The following is a 25,293-nucleotide window of genomic DNA, read 5'->3' as shown; positions in this document are numbered from 1 at the left end:
CAGCCTCAGCCTCCCAAAGTGCTGGGATTACAAGCGTGAGCCACTATGCCCGGCCTAGTTAACATCTTAAGGCATAGACTTCAGTGACTCTTTTTCTTTTTAAGACAGTCTTGTTCTGTTACCCAGGTTGGAGTGGAGTGGTATAATCCCAGCTCACTGCAGCCTTAACCTCCCAGGCTCATCAAATGACCCTCTCATCTCAGCCTCCCAAGTAGCTTCAGCTAATTTTTTTTTTTGAGACGGAGTCTCACGCTGTTGCCCAGGCTGGAGTGCAGTGGCGCGATCTCGGCTCACTGCAAGCTCCGCCTCCTGGGTTCACGCCATTCTCCTGCCTCAGCCTCCTGAGTAGCTAGGACTACAGGCGCCCGCCACCGCGCCCGGCTAATTTTTTGTATTTTTAGTAGAGACGGGGTTTCACTGTGGTCTCGATCTCCTGACCTTGTGATCCGCCCGCCTCGGCCTCCCAAAGTGCTGGGATTACAGGCTTGAGCCACCGCGCCCGGCCAGCTAATTTTTTTTTTTGTAGAAATAAGGTCCCACTGTATTGCCCAGGATGGTCTCAAACTCCTGGGCTCAGGAGATCCTCCCGCCTCAGCCTCCCAAAGTGCTGGGATTACAAGTGTGACCATTACAGGTGTGTAAGTCCGGCCATTAGTGACTTTTTTTTTTTTTTTTTTTTTTTTTGAGATGGAGTCTTGCTCTGTCTCCAGGCTGGAGTGCGGTAGCAGGATCTCGGCTTACTGCAACCTCCACCTCCCGGGTTCAAGCGATTCCTCTGCCTCTTCCTTCTGAGTAGCTGGGACTACAGGCACGTGCCACCACACCTGGCTAATTTTTGTATTTTTAGTAGAGACGGGGTTTCAGTATGTTGGCCAGGCTGGTCTCAAACTCCTGACCTCATTATCCGCCTGCCTCGGCCTCCCAAAGTGCTGGGATTACAGGCGTGAGCCAGTGCGCCTGGCCCAAATACTTTTTTGTGGAGTAAGGATAAAAGTCACCAGTTAAGTCAAATATTAGAAATATTTGTATATTTCCCAAAGTTTTAAAAAATTATTATTGTACTAAAAAGTAAGTCATAAGGATAGAAGCTGATTTCCTTCTCAGCAGTTATACTGTAAATAACAGTATTAGTAAGCACCTTTTCAGAGTCCTTTCCGTTCCCAGCAATTTTCTTGTAATTTTCCACTTCCAGAGTGCTGAAATTACAAGAGTGGGCTGGGCGCTGTGGCTCACGCCTGTAATCCCAGCACTCTGGGAAGCTGAGGTGGGTGGATCACAAGATCAGGAGTTCGAGACCAGCCTGGCCAATATGGTGAAACCCCGTCTCTACTAAAAATACGAAAAAATTAGCCGGGCGTGGTGGCACATGCCTGTAATCCCAGCTACTCAGGAGGCTGAGGCAGGAGAATCGTTTGAATCTGGGAGGTTGAGGTTGCAGTGGGCTGAGATCGCGCTACTTCGCTCCAGCCCGGGTGATAGAGCGAGACTCCGTCTCAAAAAATAAAAACAACAACAACCAAAAAAATTACAGGAGTTAGCCACAATTCCTGGCCTTTCGAGGGACCCTTAATGTAGATTTTTGCTAATTTATGATTTAGTCTCTTGGCTTCTGCTAACTTCAGCTTTGTGTTTTGTGGCCTTTGCATTTGTATCAGCTTGCCTTGCACCTTTTTTCTTAATCTAAATGCTTTGTTTACTGTCATTACTTTAAGAAATATTTTATGTTGGTTATTAGCAGTTCTATTTACAATTATACTTCAGTTCTTCCTAGAAAAGTACTATGTAAATCAGATAGATTTATGAAAGCTACTCATTAATTATTGTGAGAATAGTGCCTGAATGTTAGCTTAATGGTCATCATGACCATTAAGGAATATTTATTTATTTATTTATTTATTTATTTATTTATTTTTTGAGACGGAGTCTTGCTCTGTCGCCCAAGCTAGAGTGCAGTGGCGCGATCCTGGCTCACTGCAAGCTCCGCCTCCCGGGTTCACGCCATTCTCCTGCCCCAGCCTCCCGAGTAGCTGGGACTACAGGCGCCCGCCACCTCGCCCGGCTCATTTTTTGTATTTTTAGTAGAGACAGGGTTTCACCATGGTCTCTATATCCTGACCTTGTGATTCGCCCGCCTCGGCCTCCCAAAGTGCTGGGATTACAGGCGTGAGCCACCGCGCCCGGCCTCATTAAGGAATATTTATATTCCTGTACTTTACTTTTTGATTTTTGCAGTATAGACTCCTGTCTTGTTCTCTGGGAAAGAAGCACATTGTGAGTTTTTTCCAAGATTGTCTGAAATATTCAGGCTTTTTATTTGCTCTAAGACCAGTAGAATCTAAAGATTACAGAAACTTTGGAATTTTTCTCCTCATAATTTGACAATCTTTTGAGAGGTTTGTCAGTTGAACACCATCCCTTTGTGAAAAGTTAATTTTACTTAATAAATAATTTCTCATTAGATTGGAGTAAAATATAATGTGAGTATGTATGTGCATAAATAGTTTTTTTGGGCAAAGTGCGGTAGCTCATGCCTGTAATCCCAGCACTTTTCCCATTCTCGATGGGGAATAAAAGGTAGTTGGGCGTGGTGGTATATACCTATAGTCCAGCTACTTGGAAGGCTTAGGTGGGCAGATCACTGGAGCCTGGAAGGTTGAGGCTGCAGTGAGCCAAGATTGTGCCATTGGACTCCAGCCTGGGTGACAGTGACTCTGTCTCAAAAAAACAAAACAAAATAACGCGCGCGCACACACACACACACACAGACACATATAATTTTTTTCCTCCTGCAGTAGTTCTGAAGAATGTCTACATTCAGAGCTTTACTGAAAACAGATGCCTTTTCCCAGGAGTTGTAATTATCAAGTTTTCTATGTTCAGGGATCTAAGCACTCACCCTGGATTCAGTAAACAGATAGGGATGTAGTTTTATTGGTTGAATTAAGCTTATGCTTTTTCTTTTTTTTTTTTTTTTTTGGAGACAGAGTCTCGCTCTGTCGCCCAGGCTGGAGTGCAGTGGCCGGATCTCAGCTCACTGCAAGCTCCGCCTCCCGGGTTTACGCCATTCTCCTGCCTCAGCCTCCCAAGTAGCTGGGACTACAGGCGCCCGCCACCTTGCCCAGCTAGTTTTTTGTATTTTTAGTAGAGACGGGGTTTCACCATGTTAGCCAGGATGGTCTCGATCTCCTGACCTTGTGATCCGCCCGTCTCGGCCAGCTTATGCTTTTTCTTAAAATTTTCTTAGCCTTTCTAATTAGAACCAATAAATAGTTTCTAATATAAAAAAGTAATCTGGCCGGGTGCAGTGGCTCATACCTGTAATCCCAGCACTTTGGGAAACCGAGACTAGAGGATTGCTTGAGCTCAGTAATTGGAGACCAGCCTGGGCAACAATTGAGACCTCATCTCTATGGAAAACAAAAAAAATTAGCTGGGTGTGGTGGTGCCTGCCTGCAGTCCCAGCTGCTTAGGAGGCTGAGATAGGAGGATTGCTTCAGCCTGGGAGATTGAGGCTGCAGTGAGCCAAGATTGCATCACTGCACTCCAGCCTGGGCAACAGAGCAAAACCTTGTCTCAGAACAAAACAAGCAATAAAACTAATCTATTATGTTTTCAGCAACACTATTCACAATAGCCGAAAGGTGAATGCATCTCTAATGTCAATGACCAATGAATAGATAAACAGAATGCATTTATCAGATGTGTAATAAACAGAATTCATACAGTGGAGTATTCAGCCTTAGAAAAGGAAGTTTTGACACATGCTACAACATTTGAAGACACTACATAAGTGAAATAAGCCAGTTACAAAAGAAGGAAAAATGGGCTGTATGATATACATATGTGAGGTACCTAGCTGCAGTAGTCAGCTCCATAAAGACAGCAAGTAGAATAGTGGTTGCTTTTTTTTTTTTTGGAAACAGAGTCTCACTCTGTTGCCCAGGCTGGAGTGCAGTGGCAGTGGCTCCATCTCACTGCAACCTCCTCCTCCTGGGTTTAAGTGATTCTCATGTCTCAGCCTCCCAAGCAGCTGTGACTACAAGTACTTGTCACGCCTGGCTAATTTTTTGTACTTTTAGTAGAGATGGAGGTTTCGCTATGTTGGCGAGGCTGTTCTCAAACTCCTAGCCTCAAGTGATCTGCCTACCTTAGCTTCCCAAAGTGTTGGGATTATAGGCGTGAGCCTCTGTGCCCGGCTGCTTTTTTTCTTTTTTTAAATACTGTAAGCAGTGTTGTAGTAAGCAGTTTTGTACACTTGCAGACAAGTGCAATTATACATGTATGATAAATTTTTGTGAATGGAATTTCTAGGTTTGTGAACTTAGGTTTGTGGTTTTTTTTTTTTTTTTGCTTTTTTGAGACAAGGTCTTGCTCTGTCACCCAGTCTGGAGTTCAGTGGTATGATCATCAACCACTGCAGCCTGGAACTACTGGGCTCAGGCTCCTGTCTCAGCGTACTGAGTAGCTAGGACTCAAACTCCCATCTTAACCTCCCAAGTAGCTAGGACTCTTAAGTGCCAACACATCTGGCTAATGTTTTTATTTTTAGTAGAGATGGGGGTGAGGTGGGGAGGGGTCTTGCTTTGTTGCCCAAGTTGGTCTTGATGTCCTGACCTCAAATCATCCTGGCGCCTCAGCTTCCCAAAGTGGTGGGATTACAGACGTTAGCCATCATTCCTGGCCATTTTTAAGATTTTGAGTGAAATTGAGCAGCTTTGAGTGTGTTTTTAATCTTAATTTTAATATTTTTTTGAGATGGAGTCTCACTCTGTCACCCGGGCTGGAGTGCAGTGGCGAGATCTCAGCTCACTGCAACCTCCGCCTCCTGGGTTCAAGCAATTCTCCTGCCTTAGCCGCCCAAGTAGCTGGGACTACAGGTGCAGGCTGCCATGCCTGGTTATTTTTTTGTATTTTAGTAGAGACAGGGTTTCACTGTATTGCTCCCAGGCTGGTCTCAAACTCCTGACCTCAGGTGATCTCCCTGACGTCGGCCTCCCAGAGTGCTAGGATTATAGGCGTGAGCCACCACGCCTGGCGAGTGTGCTTTAATTACCATTTGTGAGTAAGCGTGTTTTAGAAACTCTTCCTATGCAGGTATATGCCTTTTTTTTTTTTTTTTTTTGAGACGGTGCTGTGTTTGGATCTCAACTCACTGCAACTTCCACCTCCTAGGTTCAGACGATTCTCCTGCCTCAACCTCCGAGTAGCTGGAACTACAGGCACGCACTGCCATGCCCGGCTAATTTTTGTATTTCAGTAGAGATGGGGTTTCATCGTAGTGCCCCCAGGCTGGTCTCAAATTCCTGACCTCAGGTGGTCCGCCCGCCTTGACCTCCCAGAGTGCTGGAATTACAGGTGTGAGCCACTGTGCCCAGCCACATTTGCCTGTTTTTTGTTGGCATCTGTCTCGCTTGATTTGTAAGAACTCTGCATATTTAGGAAATCATTTATTTCTCAGGTGTTGCAAGTGTTTTTTTCTCCATTTGTCTTTTGATTTTATATCTTGCTATACAGGAGTTGTAATTTTTTTTTTTGAGACGGAGTCTCACTCTTGCCCAGGCTGGAGAGAAGTGGCATGATCTCAGCTCACTGCAACCTCTACCTCCTGGGTTCAAGGATTCAGGAGTTGTAATTTTTATGTGGTTTGATTTATGTAGTCTTTTCCTTTATGGTTTAGGGATTTTATATCATGCCAGTTCTTTGCTGGTTCCAAAAGTATACGACAGCTCAATTATTATTATTTTTGGCGTAGAGCTAATACATATCTTCAAACTATGAAAAACCTTCTTGCCCACCTCTTTTTCCTTTCCTCTTCCCATCCCTCCTAGTAGAGAAATACTTCAGGGTATGAGCTTTTTCTGAAAATGAAATTAGGGCTCTGTAGTTAACTTTCTTTTGCTGACTTTAGGATTCTCAGTGTCTTTTGCCATCTTTAGTAATTATTTGTTCCTAAATACTTATTACTCAAAAGAGTGATTAAAGGAGGAATGCATTAGTTATTTAAGAACAGCTCATATATCCATTTTATATAATTTCATAATAAATTTCTTGAAAGAGTTCAATATTATCATGAAATGAAGCTAGCAGATTTTGACTATCATCAGCACCTCATCATATATAACGTTCCTAGTTAGGCATGCTTGAAATAGAAAAATGCCTTCCATGATTGCCTATTTATAGTAAATGTGGCATACAGTTGATTTATAGTGAGATAATGTAGACGCTTGTGACTAAAGGAGATATAAAATCTTTTGTGTTGAAGGACAGGGACCGGTATTTTTTGTATTTTTAAAAGATAACAGTTTTATTAAGCTATAACTCATAAACCATAAAATTTACCCATTTAAATTATACAATTCAGTTGTTTTTAATATATTCACAGAGTTGTGCAACCATCATCACTAATTGTAGAATATTTTCATCACCCCAGAATGAAACCAGTCACACTCCATTCTCCTTTGTTCTCAGCCCCTGGCAGTCTCTAATTTACTTTCTGTTAGTATGGATTTGCCTGTTTTGGACTTTTTGTGTATTGTGGAATCATGCAGTATGTGACTGGCTTCTTTCATTTTGCATGTTGTCAAGGTTCATCCGTATTTTAGCATATATCAGAACTTCATTCTTTGTTTTTTTTTTTTTTTGAGACGAAGTCTCGCCCTGTCGCCCAGGCTGGGGTGCAGTGGCCGGATCTCAGCTCACTGCAAGCTCCGCCTCCCGGGTTTACGTCATTCTCCTGCCTTAGCCTCCCGACTTCGTTCTTTTTTATTGCTGAACAGTATTCCATTGAATGGGCATGCCCTCCCCCCTTTTATTTTTATTTTTGAGAGACAGGGTTTCACCATGTCGCCCAGGCTGGTCCCCAATTCCTGAGCTCAAGCGATCTGCCCACCTTGGCTTCCCAGAGTGCTGGGGTTATAGGCCTGAGCCACCACGCCTGGCTCATGCCACGTTTTTTATCCATTCATCAGTTGATGGACATTTAGATTGTTTCTCATTTTTGGCTATTTTGAAAAATGCTGCTATGAAAATATCTGTACATTCATTGTTTTTTGAGTCAGGGTCTTGCTTTGTCACCCAGGCTGGGTGGCTATCTCACCAGCAATGTATGAGGGTTCAGATTTCTCCTAATCCTCATTATTAGTTGTCATTGCCTTTTTTTTTTTTTTTTTTTAGCTGCCCTAGTGGGTATGAAGTGGTATATAATTGTGATTTTGATTTTGATTTCCCCAATGACTAATGAGGACTAAATTTGCCATCTTTTCATGTGTTTATTGGCCATTTATGCATCTCTTTGTGTATATGTATATGCGCTCTGTCACGCAGGCTGGTGTGCAGGGGCGTGATTTCAGCCCACAGCAACTTCCGCCTCCTGGGCTCAAGCAGTCCTGCTGCTTCAGCCTCCTGAGTAGCTGGGACTACAGGCGTATGCCACCATACTTAGCTAATTTTTGTATATTTTGTAGAGTTGGGATTTTGCCATGTTGCCCAGGGTGATCTCAAACTGCTAGGCTAAAATGATCCACCTGCCTTGGTCTTCCAAAGTGTTGGGATTACAGGAGTGAGCCACTGCGTCCGGCCCCAGCTAATTAAAAAATTTTTTTGTTTGTTTTTGTAGAGATGAGGTCTTGCTGTGTTGTATAGATGGGTCTGGAACTCGTGGTTTCAAGTGATCCTCCCACCTGGCCTCCCAAAGCTTTGGGATTACAGACTTGAGCTACTGTGTCCAGTCTCAGTTTTAAAAATTGGATTGTGCTTTTCATTGAGTTAAGAGTTCCCTATCAGAGATGTAATTTGTAAATATTTTCTCCTCTTCCATAGGTTTATATCTATTTTTGATATGTCTTTAGATAGAATAAAACTTTTTTTTTTTTTTTTGAGACGGAGTCTCCCTCTGTTGCCCAGGCTGGAGTGCAGTGGCACGATCTTGGCTCACTGAAAGCTCCACCTCCCGGTTTCACGCCATTCTCCTGCCTCAGCCTCCCTGGTAGCTGGAACTACAGGCACCCGCCACCACGCCCGGCTAATTTTTTGTATTTTTAGTAGAGACGGAGTTTCACCCTGTTAGCCAGTATGGTCTTGATCTTCTGACCTTGTGATCTGCCCGCCTCGGCCTCCCAAAGTGCTGGGATTACAGGCATGAGCCATTGTGCCCGGCCAGAATAAAACTTTTAACTGTTTTAGTTTGCCATTGTCATTTAGCTACTTAGATTTATCATTGACTTGCTGGATAATTGTTAAATTTTCCTTTTGGTTTTAATTTATTTTAACTGATATGAGGTATATGACATATTACAAATTTTACTGTCTTATTTGATTATGTTCAAATTGTAGGAGTCTTGTAATCTGAGTATATGATTTCAAGTTATATGCTACATTTAGTATGTTGAAATGTGGGGCTATCAGTAATTGTGAATGGAGTAGTCTTAATATCTACTTCAGTTATGTAGATGACAAGTAACAGCTTTTATTAAATTAATTAATTAAAAAAAAATTTTTTTTGAGACGGAGTCTTGCTCTGTCCCCCAGGCTGGAGTGCAGTGGCCGGATCTCAGCTCACTGCAAGCTCCACCTCCCGGGTTTATGCCGTTCTCCTGCCTCAGCCTCCCGAGTAGCTGGGACTACAGGCGCCCGCCACCTCGCCTGGCTAGTTTTTTGTATCTTTTAGTAGAGATGGGGTTTCACTGGGTTAGCCAGGATGGTCTCGATCTCCTGACCTCATGATCCGCCCGTCTCGGCCTCCCAAAGTGCTGGAATTACAGGTTTGAGCCACCGCGCCCAGCCAATTAATTTATTTTTGAGACAGAGATTTTGCTCTTGTCGCCCAGGCTGGAGTGCAGTGGCGTGATCTCCGCTCACTGCAATCTGCCTCCTGGGTTCAAGCCGTTCCCCTGCCTCAGCCTCCCGAGTAGCTGGGACTACAGGCAGGCACCACCACGCTTGGCTAATTTTTCGTATTTTAGTAGAGACGGGGTGTTACCATGTTGGCCAGGATGGTCTTGATCTCCTGACCTGGTCGTCTGCCCACCTCTGCCTCCCAAAGTGTTGGGATTATAGGTGTGAGCCACCGTGCCTGGCCCTTTTGGTCTAAATATAAACTCACGTGGGTTGAATTATAAATTAGTAATTCATTTATAAAATTGTGTTAAAAAAGGTAATATACATATTAATGTTACTACATTAGTCCACATAATTTGGTGGTTGTAATGGATACATTTATGATTTAACTGAGTTCAAAAGAGGAATGATTTTAATCTTTTTATAATGTAAAAAACCAGCACAAACATTTATTGTCTCTACTGTTTTTATTTATTTATTTATTTATTTATTTATTTATTTATTTATTTATTTATGAGACAGGGTCTTGCTCTATTAGCCCAGGCTGGAGGTGAGTGGCATGGCCATGACTCACTCATGGCCATTTTCACTGATGCTCCTGCCTCAGTCTCCCAAATTACTGGGATTACAAGTGTGTGCCACCACATTTGGCCCGTTACCTCTACCATTATAGGTAGCCTAGCCAAACTTGAATATATTCATCTCTTAAGACTTTTTCTTATCCTTTTTTTTTTTTTTTTTGTTGAGATGGAGTCTCGCTCTGTCACCCAGGCTGGAGTGCAGTGGCCGGATCTCAGCTCACTGCAAGCTCCGCCTCCCGGGTTCACGCCATTCTCCTGCCTCAGCCTCCCAAGTAGCTGGGACTACAGGCGCCCGCCACCTCGCCCGGCTAGTTTTTGTATTTTTAGTAGAGACGGGGTTTCACTGTGTTAGCCAGGATGGTCTCGATCTCCTGACCTCGTGATCCGCCCGTCTCGGCCTCCCAAAGTGCTGGGATTACAGGCTTGAGCCACCGCGCCCGGCCTTTCTTATCCTTTATGGTGTGTTTATTTGCTCTTTGCTTTTTGTCTGTCTATAATGACTAATTTTTTTTTTTTTTTTTTTTTGAGACAGAACCTCACTCTTTTGCCCAGGCTGGAGTACAGGGGCGTGGTCTTGGCTCACTGCAACCTCACTGCCTCCTGGGTTCAAGCGATTCTCCTGCCTTAGCCTCCTGAGTAGCTAGGATTACAGGCACGGGCCACCATGCCTGGCTAATTTTTGTATTTTTAGTAGAGACAGGGTTTCACCATGTTGGTCAGGCTGGGTCTTGAACTCCTGACTTCAGGTGATCCACCCGCCTTGGCCTCCCAAACTGCTGGAATTACAGGTGTGAGCCACCATGCCCGGCTGATCATTTGCTTTTGAATAAGGCACAGCTGTGGTGATGATGAGGGGGAAAGGTGGAAAAGTAGGCAATACACAAAGCCATGGGTAGTTTGATAAAAATGTGATCTTTCGAAAGTTATATATTGGGTTTTAGATGGATGGGTGGCTATGTCATTTGCATGCATCTTCTAAAGGCTTGATGCTTGTCCTCATTTACAATTCTGTAATAACTTTTTCTCCCATAGCAGGATATCAAAACTTTGAGAGCTAGTAAAGATGGGATCTCATTCCTTGGAAATAGAACAGTAATGTTAATGATCATAAAAAGACTCAGATGTGATTTTTTAGCTCTAGAAATTAACTGGGTCAAGAGGGATTAGATGCAAAATTGGGAAGTGTTGTTTTCATTGGTGTTCTGTTGTCTTGCTTCGAGAATGACTCAGAGAGGATTGTTTTCTATAGTAGTATGACTTGTGTGAGAATGAAGTATGTGGCAATTCTTTCCTATTGCTTATTAGGTCAGTTGCAAAAGCGGAGATTAAAATTAATAATTGTGTTCCTATTGATAGCCTAGCCAATAAAGGTTGAATGTAGTCCCTTCTAGAAAGGAGGAGTATTGAGAGAATTCCTTGGATTTTAGCATACTAAGGATTTTAAAGCTTTGTGTAATTGATGCTTTGGAAGTTATGGAGTAAGTTTCTTATGCAGTTGATGAAAACAATTTTAGAATGGGAGGGGTCTTCTTTTCACATACCAACAAACTGAAAATTGTAAATAAATGTCATGAGGCTAGGGATCTATGTTTTGTTCCCAGGATGTGTTAAGCTTCTCGAACAACACCTTTTTTTCTTTTTTGAGATGGAGCCTGGCTCTGTTGCCCAGGCTGGATCTCGACCCGCTGCATCCTCACTGCCTCCCAGGTTCAAGTGATTCTCCTGCCTCAGCCTCCTGAGTAGCTGGGATTACAGGCGTGCGCCAACACACCTGGCTAAGTTTTGTATTTTTAGTAGAGACGGGATTTCACCATGTTGGTCAGGCTGGGTCTCAAAATCCTGACTTCGTGATCTGCTCGCCTCAGCCTCCCAAAGTGCTGGGATTACAGGCGTAAGCCACCATGCCTGGCCTGAACAGTGGCTTTTAAAACCATATAGTTAATAACAGAATCAGGATTAGAACCCTGGTCACTTTTCTCATGTATTTTCTATTATTTTCTGTTTTCAGATCAAGTCTTGCTCTGTCGCCCAGGCTGGAGTGCAGTGGCACGATCTTGGCTCACTGCAACCTCCACCTCCTGACCTCAAGCAATTCTCATGCCTCAGCCTCCTGAGTAGCTGGGATTACAGATGTGCACTACCACACCCAGCTAATTTTTTTGGATTTTTAGTAGAGATGGGGTTTCACCGTGTTGGCCAGGCTGATCTCAAACTGTTGTCCTCAAGTGATCCACCCACCTCAGCCTCCCAAAGTGCTGGGATTAGAGATGTGAACCATTGCACCCGGCCATGTGTTTTCTCCACTATATCACATTGTCCTCAAATGCGAAATCTGAGGTCATCAATATACTGAAATTGGCCAGGTGTGGTGGCTCAAGCCTATAATCTCAGCACTTTGGGAGGCCAAGACTGGCGGATCACCTGAGGTCAGGAGTTCACAACCAGCCTGGCCAACATGGTGAAACCCCGTCTCTACCAACAATACAAAAATTAGCCGGTCATGGTGACCCATTCCTGTAATCCCAGCTACTTGGGAAGCTGAGGCAGGAGAATCACTGAAACCCTGGAGTTTCAGTGGTGGAGGTTGCAGTGAACTGAGATCGTGCCACTGCACTCCAGCCTAGGCAACAGAGCGAGACTCAGTCTTTAAAAAGAAAAAAAAATCATCTTTGTATGTATGTATCTCTTCAGGCACTTCTAAGACTGTCAGTGCTTATTATATGGATTGCTAAATATTGAAAAGAGATCAAACATTCAGGACACCTGGCATTATTTTGGGTAACTTTTCATTCTTTCTTGAAAACTTAGAAGAGTATAGTGTATATTGACCAAATTTTAGTGATAGGGAAGTTTTTTGTTTTGTTTTGAGATGGAGTCTCTCTCAGTTGCCAAGACTGGAGTGCAGTGGTGTGATCTCGGCTCACTGCAACCTCCGCCTCCCAGGTTCAAGCGATTCCCCTACCTCAGCCTCCCGAGTAGCTGGGATTACAGGTGCATGCCAACACACCCAGGTAATTTTTCTGTGTGTGTGTTTTAGTAGAGACGGGATTTCACCATGTTGGCCAGAATGGTCTCCATTTCCTGACCTGGTGGTCCGCCCGCCTCGGCCTCCCAAAGTGCTGAGGTTACAGGCCTCAGCCACCGCGCCTGGCATTTTTTTTTTTTTTTTTTTTTTTTAAAGACGAGGTCTTGGTCTATTGCCCAGACTGGAGTGCAGTGGCACAATAATGCCTCACTGCAGCTTCAAGTTCCTGGGCTCAAGCAATCCTCCTGCCTCAGCCTCCCAAGTAGCTGGGACTACACCACCACCCAGCTAATTTTTTAAAAAAATTATTTATTTATTTTGGGGTGTCACTATTTGCCCAGCCTAGTCTCGAACTGTGGGGCTCAAGAATTCTCTTACCTTGGCCTCCCAAATTACAGGGATTACAGGCATGAGCCCCATGCTTAGCTGTGAAGATTTTTAAAACATAACCAGTTTAGTATTGTCTTTTTTTTTTTTTTTTTTGAGATGAAGTCTTGCTCTGTCGCCTGGCTGGAGTGCAGTGGCGCTATCTCGGCTCACTGCAAGCTCCACCTTCTGGGTTCACGCCATTCTCCTGCCTCAGCCTCCAGAGTAGCTGGGACTGCAGACGCCTGCCACCAAGCCCAGCTAATTTTTTGTAGTTTTAGTAGAGACGGAGTTTCACCGTGTTAGCCAGGATGGTCTCGATCTCCTGACCTCGTGATCCATGTAGTAGTGTCTTTAAAAATTGTTTAAGGCAAACTCATTGTTTTATACTGCACTGTGTAGCGTTCAAGTAGAATTTCTTAGCTTTATTTTTTCTCTGGTTTTGATTTTCTTTAAAAAATTGTTTTAAATAGATACGGGGTCTTGCTATGTTTCCCAGGCTGGTCTCAAACTCCTGAGTTGAAGTGATCCTCCCACCTCAGCCTCCCAAAGTGGTGCGATTACAGGCATGAACCATCATGCCTGGCCAATTTCAGTTTTCTTAATTCTTTAAAAGTTACAAATGAGGACAGGGTGCCACTGCAGGTTGACACCTGTAACTGCAGTACTTTGGGAGGCCGAGATGGGAGGATCACTTGAGCTCAGGAGTTTGAGATCAGCCTAGATAACACAGCGAGATCCTGTCTGTATTAAAAATAAATTAGCTGGGTGTGGTGTCGTGCGTCTGTAGTCCTAGCTGATAGGGAGGCTGAGGTGGGATGGTCACTTGAGTCCAGGAGGTTGAGACTACAGTGAGCTGTGATCAAGCCACTGTACTCCAGCCTGGGCTCCCTGTTTCCAAATAAAAACTACAAATGAGTTAGCTTATTACCATAACCAGTGACCATGTTATTTTAGAAACTGATATATTTATTCTTATTACTGGAGAATATTGCATAGGCAGGTTCTCTGGAAACTTATAGCTAAGGCTTGATATTGTTAATAAAAAAAAGGAAAATATATCTAACTGTGGTTTGATTATTCTTGTTCTTTTTTACTTAATAAATGTCAGGTAAATGGTTTAGTTTGAATACTGGAGGGATGCTCGAATACTAAAGGAAATGTGGTGTTTTGGAAAGAGTAGACAAAGTCAGGAAATCATATTTACCAGCTAAGTTTTCACGGATATGAAGATTTAAGCAGCCCTTTTTGTTTATTTAAAATTTGGGAGTTTCCAGTCTTCTTAGTGTAAAAGAGTAGTGTTGATTTGTTCTCTTTGTTAAATTTGGAGATAAATTTGTGGTTTGTTTTCAAAAGGTACTTTCCTTATACAAAAATGATATGAGCAGTGAGCGCACCTTTGTAAGAAAGGATTATGCTTTGATTTTTTTTTTTTTTTTTGAGACGGAGTCTCGCTGTGTCTCCCAGGCTAGAGTGCAGTGGCGTGATCTCGGCTCACTGCAAGCTCCGCCTCCCGGGTTCACGCCATTCTCCCGCCTCAGCCTCCCAAGTAGCTGAGACTACAGGCGCCCGCCACCACGCCCGGCTAGTTTTTTGTATTTTTAGTAGAGACGGGGTTTCACCATGTTAGCCAGGATAGTCTCGATCTCCTGACCTCGTGATCCACCCGCCTCGGCCTCCCAAAGTGCTGGGATTACAGGCTTGAGCCACCACGCCCGGCCTATGCTTTGATTTTTGTTCTGTGTGCATTCATCTATGCTTTAATTTTAATTTAATTTTTATTTTTATTTATTTTTTTGAGACGGAGTCTCGCTCTGTCGCCCAGGCTGGACAGTGTAGTGGTGGAATCTGGGCTCACTGCAAGCTCTGCCTCCTGATCTCAAGCCATTCTCCCACCTCAGCCTTCCAGGTGGCTAGGACTGCAGGCACATGCCACCACATCTGGCTAATGTTTGTATTTTTTGTAGAGACAAGGTTTCTCCATGTTGCCCATGCTGATCTCAAACTCCCGAGCTCAAGTGATCCTCCTGCTTCAGCCTCCCAAAGTGCTGGGATTACAGGTGTGAGCTACCATACCCTACCTGCGTTGAGTATTTAGTTCCTCATTCCATATGTATTTCTTTTGTATTCAGCTCTTTAGAGTTTAAACTTAGACATTTGTGTCCTTTGACTAAGTTATTTGTTGCTTCCTTCTTTGTTGTTTTCTGTTCTTTTTATTTTTTAGGTAGGAGAAAAATCTATGTGAACTTGAGTTTAGTGATAAACTGTGTATATGTGTATGTTGGGGGAGTAAAAGATGTAATATGAAATTTATTTTAATCACTTAAAATTTACAATTCAGTGTCATTAAGTACATTCACAGTGTTGTGTAACCATCATCACTATAGTCAGAACTTTTTCATCATCCCATATAGAAACTTTACCTATTAAGCAATAACTTCCCATTCCTGTTTTCTCCCACGTCCTGGTAATCTGTTCTACTTTCTTTACGAATTTGACTGTTCTAAATACCTCATATAAGTGGGATCATGTACTATTTGTCCTTTTGTATGTAGCTTATTTCATTTAGCGTAATGTTTTCAAGGTTTTATTCATGTTGTAGTGTGTTATCAGAACCTCTTTCTTTTTAATATCTTATATTCCATTATATGTGTGTTCCACATTTTATCTCTTCATCCATTGCTGGCCATTTGTGTTGTTTACACCCTTTTGCCTATTGTGAATAGTGCTGCACTGAACATTGGTGGACACATACTTGTTTGAATCCCAATTTTCATTTCTTTGGACTGAAATTGCTGAGTCATATGGTAATTCTCTGGTAAACTTTTTGAGAAAATGCCAAACTTTTTCACAGGACTGTGCAGCATTTTACATGCCTACCAGCTATGCATAAGGATTTAAATTTCTCTCTCTCTTTTTCTGTTTTAGATGGAGTCTTGCTCTGTCGCCAGGCTGGAGTACAGTGGTGCGATCTTGGTTCACTGCAACCTCCATCTCCTGGGTTCAAGCGATTCCCCTGCCTCAGCCTCCTGAGTAGCTGGGACTACAGGCACGCGCCACCATGCCCAGCCAAAAACAAAAAAATGAAAAACCAGAAAAGAAGTGTTTGCAAGGATGTACTTTTTTTTTATTTTTTAGAGTTTTAAAAATATAGCCATGGCTGGGCATGGTGGCTCAAACCTGTAATCCCAGCACTTTGGGAGGCTGAGGTAGGTGGATCACCTGAGGTCATGAGTTTGAGACCAGCCTGACTAACATGGTGATAACCCCCCGTCTCTACTAAATACCAAAAATTAGCTGGGCGTGGTGGCACATGCCTGTAATCTCAGCTACTTGGGAGGCTGAGGTAGGAGAATTGCTTGAACCCGGGAGGCAGAGGTTACAGTGTGCCGAGATTGCTCCATTGCACTTCAGCCTGGGCAACAAGAGTGAAACTCCGTCTCAAAAAAAAAAAAAAGCCATTCTTGGCCAGGCAAGGTGGCTCACACTTGTAATCCCAGCACTTTGGGAGGCGGAGGTGGGCGGATCACAATGTCAGGAGTTCAAGACCAGCCTGGTCAACATGGTGAAACCCGTCTCTACTAAAAATACAAAAATGAGCTGAGTGTGGTGGCAGGTGCCTATAATCCCAGCTACTCAGGAGGCTGAGGTAGGAGAATGGCTTGAACCTGGGAGGCAGAGATTGCAGTGAGCCGAGATCGTGCCACTGCACTAGCCTGGGTGACAGAGCTAGGCTGCAACTCAAAAGAAAAGCCATTATCTTGGGTGTGAAGTAGTATGTCTTGTTTTTGTTTTTGTTTTGAGACAGAGTCTTAGTCTGTCACCTAGGCTGGAGTGCTGTAGCACAATCTTGGCTCACTACAGCCTTGAACTTAGGGGCTCAGGTGATCTACCTGCTTCAGCCTCTTGAGCAGCTGCTTGGACCACAGGCGCACATGCCACCATGCCCAGCTACTTTTTTTTTTGTTTCTTCATAGAGTCAGGGTCTTGCTTTGTTGCCCAGGCGGGTCTCAAACTACTGGGCTCAAGTGTTCTTCATGCCTCAGCCTCCCAGAGTGCTGGGATTATGGTGTGAGCCACTGTGCCCAGCTTGAAATAGTATCATATGGTGGTTTTGATTTGTATTTCCTTAATTACTAAAGATTTTGAGCATCTTCTCATGTGCTTGTCTGCCATCTGTATATCTTTTTGGCTGAAATGTTTTGCCCATTTAAAGAAAAATGGATAGAGTTGTAAGGTTTCTTGTGTTCTAGATACAAGTCCTTTGTCAAATACATTGGATGGCATTTTTTTGTGTTTGTGTGGAAAGAACTATTTCAATCCCTATCGGTTTTTTTTTTTTTCTAAATTGAAAAGGTCCTTTTTGGGGATCTCTCTGAAACTATTCTGGTGGTTTGGGGGCTGCTCAGTAAAGGGGGAAAAAGGACATTTTAATAAATTAATTTGTGCCAAATAGTTTTATTACTTCTATTTCAGTTTCCTGATGAAACTGGTTTTAGGATTATGTTTCCTTTGTATGAGGTGGTAACTTAAATCATGCTAGGGGATATAAAAAAGAAAAATTCTGGTTTGTGATAAAGTCAGCTTCTTCAGAGGAAGTGTAAACTTATGACTGTCGATTGTCAGCAAAATAAGTGTTATATTTAAAAGCGCTTGTGCCTGCCTTTCTAAAATGCCAAATTACGAGTACATAAAATTGTAAGTATTAACTCCTAATGAAACTTATGGTATTTTCATGATTTTCTTTAGTGATTACAAATTTTATTTCTCATGTGCTTCAAAATGTAACAAGTATCTCAAAATTTTTCTTTACAGACATTGTACACTTTTTTTGGAATAAAAATTAGAATGTGTGGTCTATCAAAAGATTTTCTTAGATTTATTAATCTATATAAATTAAGATGGAGTCTTGCTCTGTCACTCAGACAGCAGTGCAGTGGTGCGATCTCGACTTACTGCAACCTCCACCTCCCAGGTTCCAGCGATCCTCCCCCACCTCAGCCTCCTGAGTAACTGGAATTACAGATGTGTGCCAACATGCCTGGCTAATTTTTGTATTTTTAGTAGAGACAGGTGTTTCACCATATTGGCCAGGTTGGTCCCGAACTCCTGACCTCAAATGATCCACCTGCATGGGCCTCCCAAAGTGCTGGGATTACAGGTGTGAGTCACGGTACACTTTGGGAGGCCGAGGCAGGCGGATCACGAGGTCAAGAGATCGAGACCATCCTGGCCAACATGATGAAACCCTGTCTCTACTAAAAATACAAAAAATTAGCTGGGCGTGGTGGTGCGTGCCTGTAGTCCCAGCTATTCGGGAGGCTGAGGTAGGAAAATTGCTTGAATCTAGGAGGTGGAAGTTGCAGTGAGCTGAGATCGTGCCACTGCACTCCAGCCTGGCAACAGAGCGAGACTCCGTCTCAAAAAAAGAGAAAAATTACACTATCACTTGCAAGTGGACACAAAAATATTTGGATTTATTTTTGCCTTTAAGTAAGGAGTGTTTGAGTACTTCAGTTTTCCAGTATGATTGTCACTTAATGAATTAAGTTAAAATGAAAATGAAATCTGTAAAATAGCTATATATAGTTTTTATTTTAATAGGAAGTTTTACAGATTTTTTAAATTACTTTGATTCTATCTTAGGTTTAGTAGTCCTTTTTAGACTATAAATATTTTTTTTTTTTTTTTTTTTTTGAGACGGAGTCTTGCTCTGTAGCCCGGGCTGGAGTGCAGTGGCCGGATCTCAGCTCACTGCAAGCTCCGCCTCCCGGGTTTATGCCGTTCTCCTGCCTCAGCCTCCGGAGTAGCTGGGACTACAGGCGCCCGCCACCTCGCCCGGCTAGTTTTTTGTATTTTTAGTAGAGACGGGGTTTCACGGTGTTAGCCAGGATGGTCTCGATCTCCTGACCTCGTGATCCGCCCGTCTCGGCCTCCCAAAGTGCTGGGATTACAGGCCTGAGCCACCGCGCCCGGCCGACTATAAATATTTCTAAAAGCTTCTGAGAAGTGTGTTTCAAGGCCTGGTGCTGTGGCTCACACCTGTAATCCCAGTACTTTGGGAAGCCAAGGCAGCAGATCACCTGAGGTCAGGAGTTCGAGACCAGCCTGGGCAACATGGTGAAACCCCGTCTCTACTAAAAATACAAAAAAACATTAGTTGGGTGTGGCGGCACATGCCTGTAATCCCAGCTTCTTGGGAGGCTGAGGCACGAGGATTACTTGAACCTGGGAGTCGGAGGTTGTAGTAAGTGCACTCCAGTCTGGGTGACAGAGTGAGACACTGTCTCAAAAGGAAAAAAAAAAAAAAGAGAGAAATGCATTTCAGCTAAGTGTTCTAGAAAAGTAAAAAGGTGAAGGGGAGTTTAGTAAATATTATATTTAAGAAATGAGAGTAGGCCGGGCGCGGTGGCTCATGCCTGTAATCCCAGCACTTTGGGAGGCCAAGACGGGCGGATCATGAGGTCAGGAGATCGAGACCATCCTGGCTAACACGGTGAAACCCTATCTCTACTAAAAAATACAGAAAAAAAAAAAAAAATAGCCAGACGTGGTGGCGGGCGCCTGTAGTCCCAGCTACTCGGGAGGCTGAGGCAGGAGAATGGGGTGAACCTGGGAGGCGGAACTTGCAGTGAGCCGAGATCGTGCCACTGCACTCCAGCCTGGGCAAGAGCGAGACTCCCGTCTCAAAAAAAAAAAAAAAAGAAAAAAGAAATGAGAGTAATAATGTGGTGCAGATATTTTCCCCAGAGAGAAAAATGTAAGTGTAAAAGAGATCCATTTGAAAAGTCATTTTGCAGGTCGTCCCTCCTACATACATAACGCAAATTGTCCAAAAAAAAAAAAAAAGTCTAAAAACTCATTTTGGAAAATTACTGATATGCAGCAATAACATTGACTTTATTTTTTCCAGATATGGCCGCGTGGAAAGTGTCAAAATTCTCCCCAAGAGGGGATCTGAAGGAGGAGTGGCTGCCTTTGTGGATTTTGTGGACATCAAAAGTGCACAGAAAGCTCACAACTCAGTCAACAAAATGGGAGATAGAGACCTACGCACGGATTATAATGAACCAGGCACCATCCCGAGTGCTGCTCGGGGATTGGATGATACAGTTTCCATAGCATCTCGTAGTAGAGAGGTTTCTGGGTTCAGAGGAGGTGGTGGAGGGCCTGCTTATGGTCCCCCACCGTCACTTCATGCACGAGAAGGACGTTATGAGCGGAGACTTGATGGGTAAGTTCCAAGGTTTCTGTAGGCAGGTATTTTGTATTTGATATGGTGAGAAACAGAAACTCATATTTAGGGGCCCCAGACGGATTTAAAGTTTTGGGCATTCTCAAAGTTTCCTATTTTGGGTTGGAAACGGAAGTGATTTCTATCCCAATGGCTGGTATCTTATGGAATCATAGAGGATATTTCCTGCAGCTGATTGGATATCTGTTCCTGAGATATAATGTGATGGAAGATTTCCTATGGAAGCATCATTTTTGGAGTTACCTGTCTTCTAGAATTAATTATTCCTTCTCTTGGATAATGTTAAGTCCTTCCTTGGATATATCCCTTCTACCTGATGGAGCTATTTGGCTTTTGTGTTCATACTATATGGAATATTTCTGGAATATTAGAGCCTACAGATTCTTTTAGAAGTTGATATCTGCCTCTCCATTTTCACTACATAAAATGTACAAACAAATTGGATTGTCACAAAATAATCTAGCAGACCATAATGATTCAACCACTTGGATTCTACAAACAATACTTTAACATGGAAATGTGTACTTGGATGAAGAAGAGAGAAGGCAATGCTTGATTTTTCCATTTTGGATCTACACAATTTCTGTATTGTTGGAATTACACTCTTTGATGGAATGGGGAAAAATTAAAATGATGGACGTTTCCTAAATCCTGGAATATAGCCATTCTTTTCTAATTGCTGGGATATATGGGATGTCATGCTGTCAAGATTCCACTAGCCCAGGGAAAGAGGATTACTATATCATTTCTTAAGCAAGTTGCTGTCCAATTAAAGGTACTTTAGCTTTGAACACATGGTGATGATCAGTTGTGGATACAGCAATCAAAATTGACTGGGCTGGATGGCTACAAAAGTGAACTATTGGCGAGCAACTGTGCCTTCCTCATTTGTTGGAATTGTAGAGGATATTTCCTCTTCTGCCAGCTGCCTGATTCATATTTAGGGCTGGAAATATTTATGAATGTGGATAAATTTCTAATTGTCTACTATCTCAAGAAAGAAGTCTGGGGGTTTGAGAGTTACAGTTTGTCTGGGACTACTTGCTTCCAGTGGAATTATTTTGTCTGGTCACTAAGATTTTTTTTTTTCTTGTGGTTCATCTAAATATCATTTGACACCCTTGCCCATTAAGAAGGTGGATTACCCCCATAAGAGGGGCCAAAATTGGGGAAGTTATGTTCACAATTCTCTCCCTAGATTTAATTGGGATTATAGGTCGTGTTTCCACACTTGGAAAAGGTTGGTATGTCCTGACCTGTGTATATTAGCCCCTCTCCTAACCCAAGTCAAACTCTCTTTTTTCCCCCACTAACTCTAGAAGTATTTAGTACTAATAGTGAATCAGAGAATAGCCATTAGATTTCAGCTCTGCTAGCTCTTGTGCCTGCCTTCTGTATCTTCTTAATGGATAAAAACGTTGCATATTTATAAAATAGCAGCTGTAGCAGTAATTGTCCTGGAACTTTTTTGCCTATTGCTTCTGTTAAATCATTAATAATGGCTTTCACTGATTAACATTTGATAGGGTGCTAAATTAATTATTTATGGCATTTTCTCTTAAGTCTCAAAGGAAACCCTCTTATTTGTTAGACATTGAAATACAAAAATTTTGAAACTGTAGTAAATAAAAGAGAAACTCATTTAATACATTTAAGTAGGAAAGATATAGAATGTTTATCATGCTAGTTTTTCACGATAGCAGCAGAAAAGCTAAACTAAGCCTAGGAAGGTGGGGTTGCTACTGAGAGAAATGATGGGTGAAAATGAGTATTAGTGGAGAGACCTGGAATCTAAGCATGTACTGGGGATCTAGTATTAATTGTTACAATATTTTGCCAGATACTCTTCATTGGAGAGATTCTAATTCTTTATGTTTCATGATTCCTTAATCCCTTTTGATAGAAGATAGATCCAGAGATGGGTTGAAGAGAAACTCAAGTGAAATGGTCTTTTAGGAGCTGAGTTCTAGTTCTCTACAAAAGTAGAGAACTTATGATTTCTTTTTAGGATTATAATTAGTTTTTAATATTAACACATAATTGCATGTGTGTAATTGCACATGCGACATGTTTTGTACTTTTTAGGTTGACAGATATTCACATCCTACTAAATGATTTTTTAAATTAAGTTATTTTGCTAATAGCGACCTTAGAATATCTTGTAGTTCCTAATGTTGCCTAATTTCATCACAGGCAATTTGAGTATAGCTAAAAGCTAAAAGAATGTATTTCCTGCAGCCATTAAGTGTATACATTAAGAAATTGAATCATGGAATAGTCATTTTTAAAGTCATTTGGAATTTGATGACACAGGAGTAATTTTTATTTTTAGTTAAATTTACGTAGCGTAGCATATGGTAACCTAATATTTTGATATTTGAAGTGGTTTTTTTTGAGATTCTATTTTTAGTATTAAATGTAATTGGGTACCTCTGTGCAGTCTGTGTAGTCTAGTTTATGTAGTCTAGTAATTTTTTATAATTATCCAAGCAGTCACAACTTAATGAAACAGTTAAACTTAGAAAATTTTTTCTGGACTTCTTGAAAGTCCTTCCTACTGTTGAGACATGCGCTGCAGCAGGGCTTTCATGTCTGAGTTAAAACATAGCATGGAAATGTGACCTAAAAGAAATTTGTGAATAAATAAAATTTGGTATATACTTTAATCAGATGAAAGTGTAAAAACTTTCATATTATTAAAATAGTCTCCTCTTGTTCCGTTAACATGAAAAGGAGATTGTATATTTATGTATGCAAGTCAGAAAATCTCTAATAAAGTGAGCATCTGAGCTGCAGAACACTAGTCATGAAAGCCCAATATACAATGAAAACAATGATTCATCAGCTGTGAAAATAATTTTTGGAGTCAAGTAAAATGTTAAGCTTGTTAGCGTTTGCTTACTAAGTAGGTTAATGCTGTTTAGAAAATGACCAGTTGCAAAGACAAAGACAATGCTGAAGTGAATGTTTGCATGACTTGCTTTTAGTTTTGCTTGCTCCTTTCTGATTAAATATTTTTCCCCCTCCTAAATGCAGGGCTTCAGATAACAGGGAGCGTGCTTATGAACATAGTGCCTATGGACACCATGAACGGGGGACGGGAGGATTTGATCGGACAAGACATTACGATCAGGATTACTATAGAGATCCTCGAGAGCGGACTTTACAACATGGGCTCTATTATGCTTCTCGGAGTCGAAGTCCAAATCGCTTTGATGCTCATGACCCCCGATATGAACCTAGGGCTCGTGAGCAGTTTACACTGCCGAGTGTGGTACACAGGGATATCTACAGGGATGATATTACCCGGGAGGTACGAGGCAGAAGGCCAGAGCGGAATTACCAGCACAGCAGGAGTCGGTCACCACATTCATCCCAGTCTAGAAATCAGTCTCCTCAGAGACTGGCTAGCCAAGCGTCTAGACCCACAAGGTCCCCTAGCGGCAGCGGCTCTAGAAGTAGATCCTCCAGTAGTGATTCAATCAGCAGCAGCAGTAGTACCAGCAGTGACAGGTAGGTTAACAGCCTTTTGTTATAACAGATGAGCTAGCTTTAAACAAATTCTCAACAATCAGTGGGAATGGTTTCAGCATAGTATTATTTTTTAAAGTAATCTTGGATCATATATGTATGTAATCAGTAAAGAAACTGGCATGTGGCTTTTGAATTAACTGTTCTAAGTACCTGAAGTTAAGTGATGATTTGCAAAGTGCTATTTTATCCTCCAGATGCACAGTATTAAAATTAAATGATCAAAGAGGAAGGGAGGTGGTGACTCTAGCTGTGCAAGGCAAATCTTGTGACACTGAAAATATGGTATCTCTTTAACATTTTTAATTTTGTAGGTGTATAATACCAATTTATTTCTATTATTTTGAAGATTTGTAAAAGCTGATTAAATATGTATTGGTGAAATATATTGTTGACACATTTATTATCAATGACTAAATCAACTTATGAACAAATTTTAGCTAATTTTAACATCAGGATGGTAACCAATTTATAAACTCAAGTAGAAAAGCTTCCTTTGAATGCAGGTTGTAACTTTACTGTTCTCTAAACTGATCTCACTAGTTGAGAACTTCTTTCTACAAATAATAATAATTATTTTTTAAAGACAGAGTCTCGCTCTGTCACCAAGGCTGGAGTGCGGTGGTGCAGTCTCAGCTCATGGCAACCTCTGCCCCCTGGGTTCCAGCAGTCCTCCTGCCTCAGCCTTCCAAGTAGCTGGGATTACAAACGTGTGCCACCATGCCTGGCTAATTTTGTATTTTTAGTAAAGATGAGGTTTTGCCATGTTGGCCAGGCTGTTCTTGAACTCCTGACCTCCAGTAATTTGCCCTCCTCCGTCTCTCAAATTGCGGGGATTACAGGCATGAGCCAGAGTGCCCAACCAAGGAGTTTTATTCGAAAAGCAAAAATAGCAAGTTAAAGGTAATCTTAATAAGAAACTTAGCTTCAAACCTAGTTATATGGATTTCGAAATCACAGATCTAGGTATATGGTATAGATTATCCTTTAAGTAATCTGGGATAAGTTATTTACGTTCTTCAGGTCTTAGCTTTCCTTTTTTTTTGACATGGAGTCTCACTCTTGTCACCTAGGCTGGAGTGCAATGGTGTGATTTTGGCTCACTGCATCCTCCACCTCCCAGGTTCAAGTGAGTCTCCTGCCTCAGCCTCCCAAGTAGCTGAGATTGCAGGCGCCCACCACCATGCCCAGGCAATTTTTGTATTTTTAGTAGAGACGGGGTTTCACTGTGTTGGCCAGGTTGGTCTCTAACTCCTGACCTCAGGTGATCCACTTGCCTTGGCCTCCCAGAGTGTTGGGATTACCGGCGTGAGCTACCGTGCCTGGCTAAGCTTTCTCATTTTTAATAAGGACCTTAATAAAGTTATTGTGAAAATTAAAATGAAAACTTCATGTAAAATGCTTACTTTGATACCTAGTATATGTTTAAAAAAATGCTGCTATTCAATTTGTTAAACCCATATGACCTACTTTTCAGTTTAGGTGGTATATATTTAAAATTTACAGTCAAATTCTTTGACCTGATCAAAAGGCTCAGATTACTTTTCTTTTGCCTGCTTAAAATTAAGCAAATGGTCATGTAGTTGAATGGCTATTTTTAGGTTTCCTAAATTTTCTTATTCAAAATAATACGTGAAAACATTTTGTTTATCCGTCTGCCTATCTAGATATAATTCAAACATTCTGGAAGATTTTGCATA

General features: G+C 42.1%; 1 protein-coding gene across 3 annotated transcripts in view; it reads left to right on the top strand.

Moving 5' to 3' along the window:
• LOC105473221 (spen family transcriptional repressor) overlaps positions 1–25,293 on the top strand; it is a 99,922-nt gene that overhangs the window by 11,687 nt on the left and 62,942 nt on the right. Inside the window, exons 2-3 of one of the 3 annotated variants that reach the window (XM_011726894.3) lie at positions 19,721–20,041; positions 23,099–23,575. In XM_011726894.3, coding sequence (XP_011725196.2) covers positions 19,721–20,041; positions 23,099–23,575 — 798 coding nt within the window. Of the gene's footprint in view, positions 1–19,720; positions 20,042–21,146; positions 21,303–23,098; positions 23,576–25,293 lie in introns of those variants that run through there. The other 2 variants (XM_011726895.3, XM_024790146.2) reach the window with 2 other exon arrangements.

Source organism: Macaca nemestrina, chromosome 1 (genome assembly GCF_043159975.1).
Source record: "Macaca nemestrina isolate mMacNem1 chromosome 1, mMacNem.hap1, whole genome shotgun sequence".
Taxonomy (NCBI): Eukaryota; Metazoa; Chordata; class Mammalia; order Primates; family Cercopithecidae; genus Macaca; species Macaca nemestrina.
This window is presented reverse-complemented; position numbering and strand designations above follow the sequence as displayed.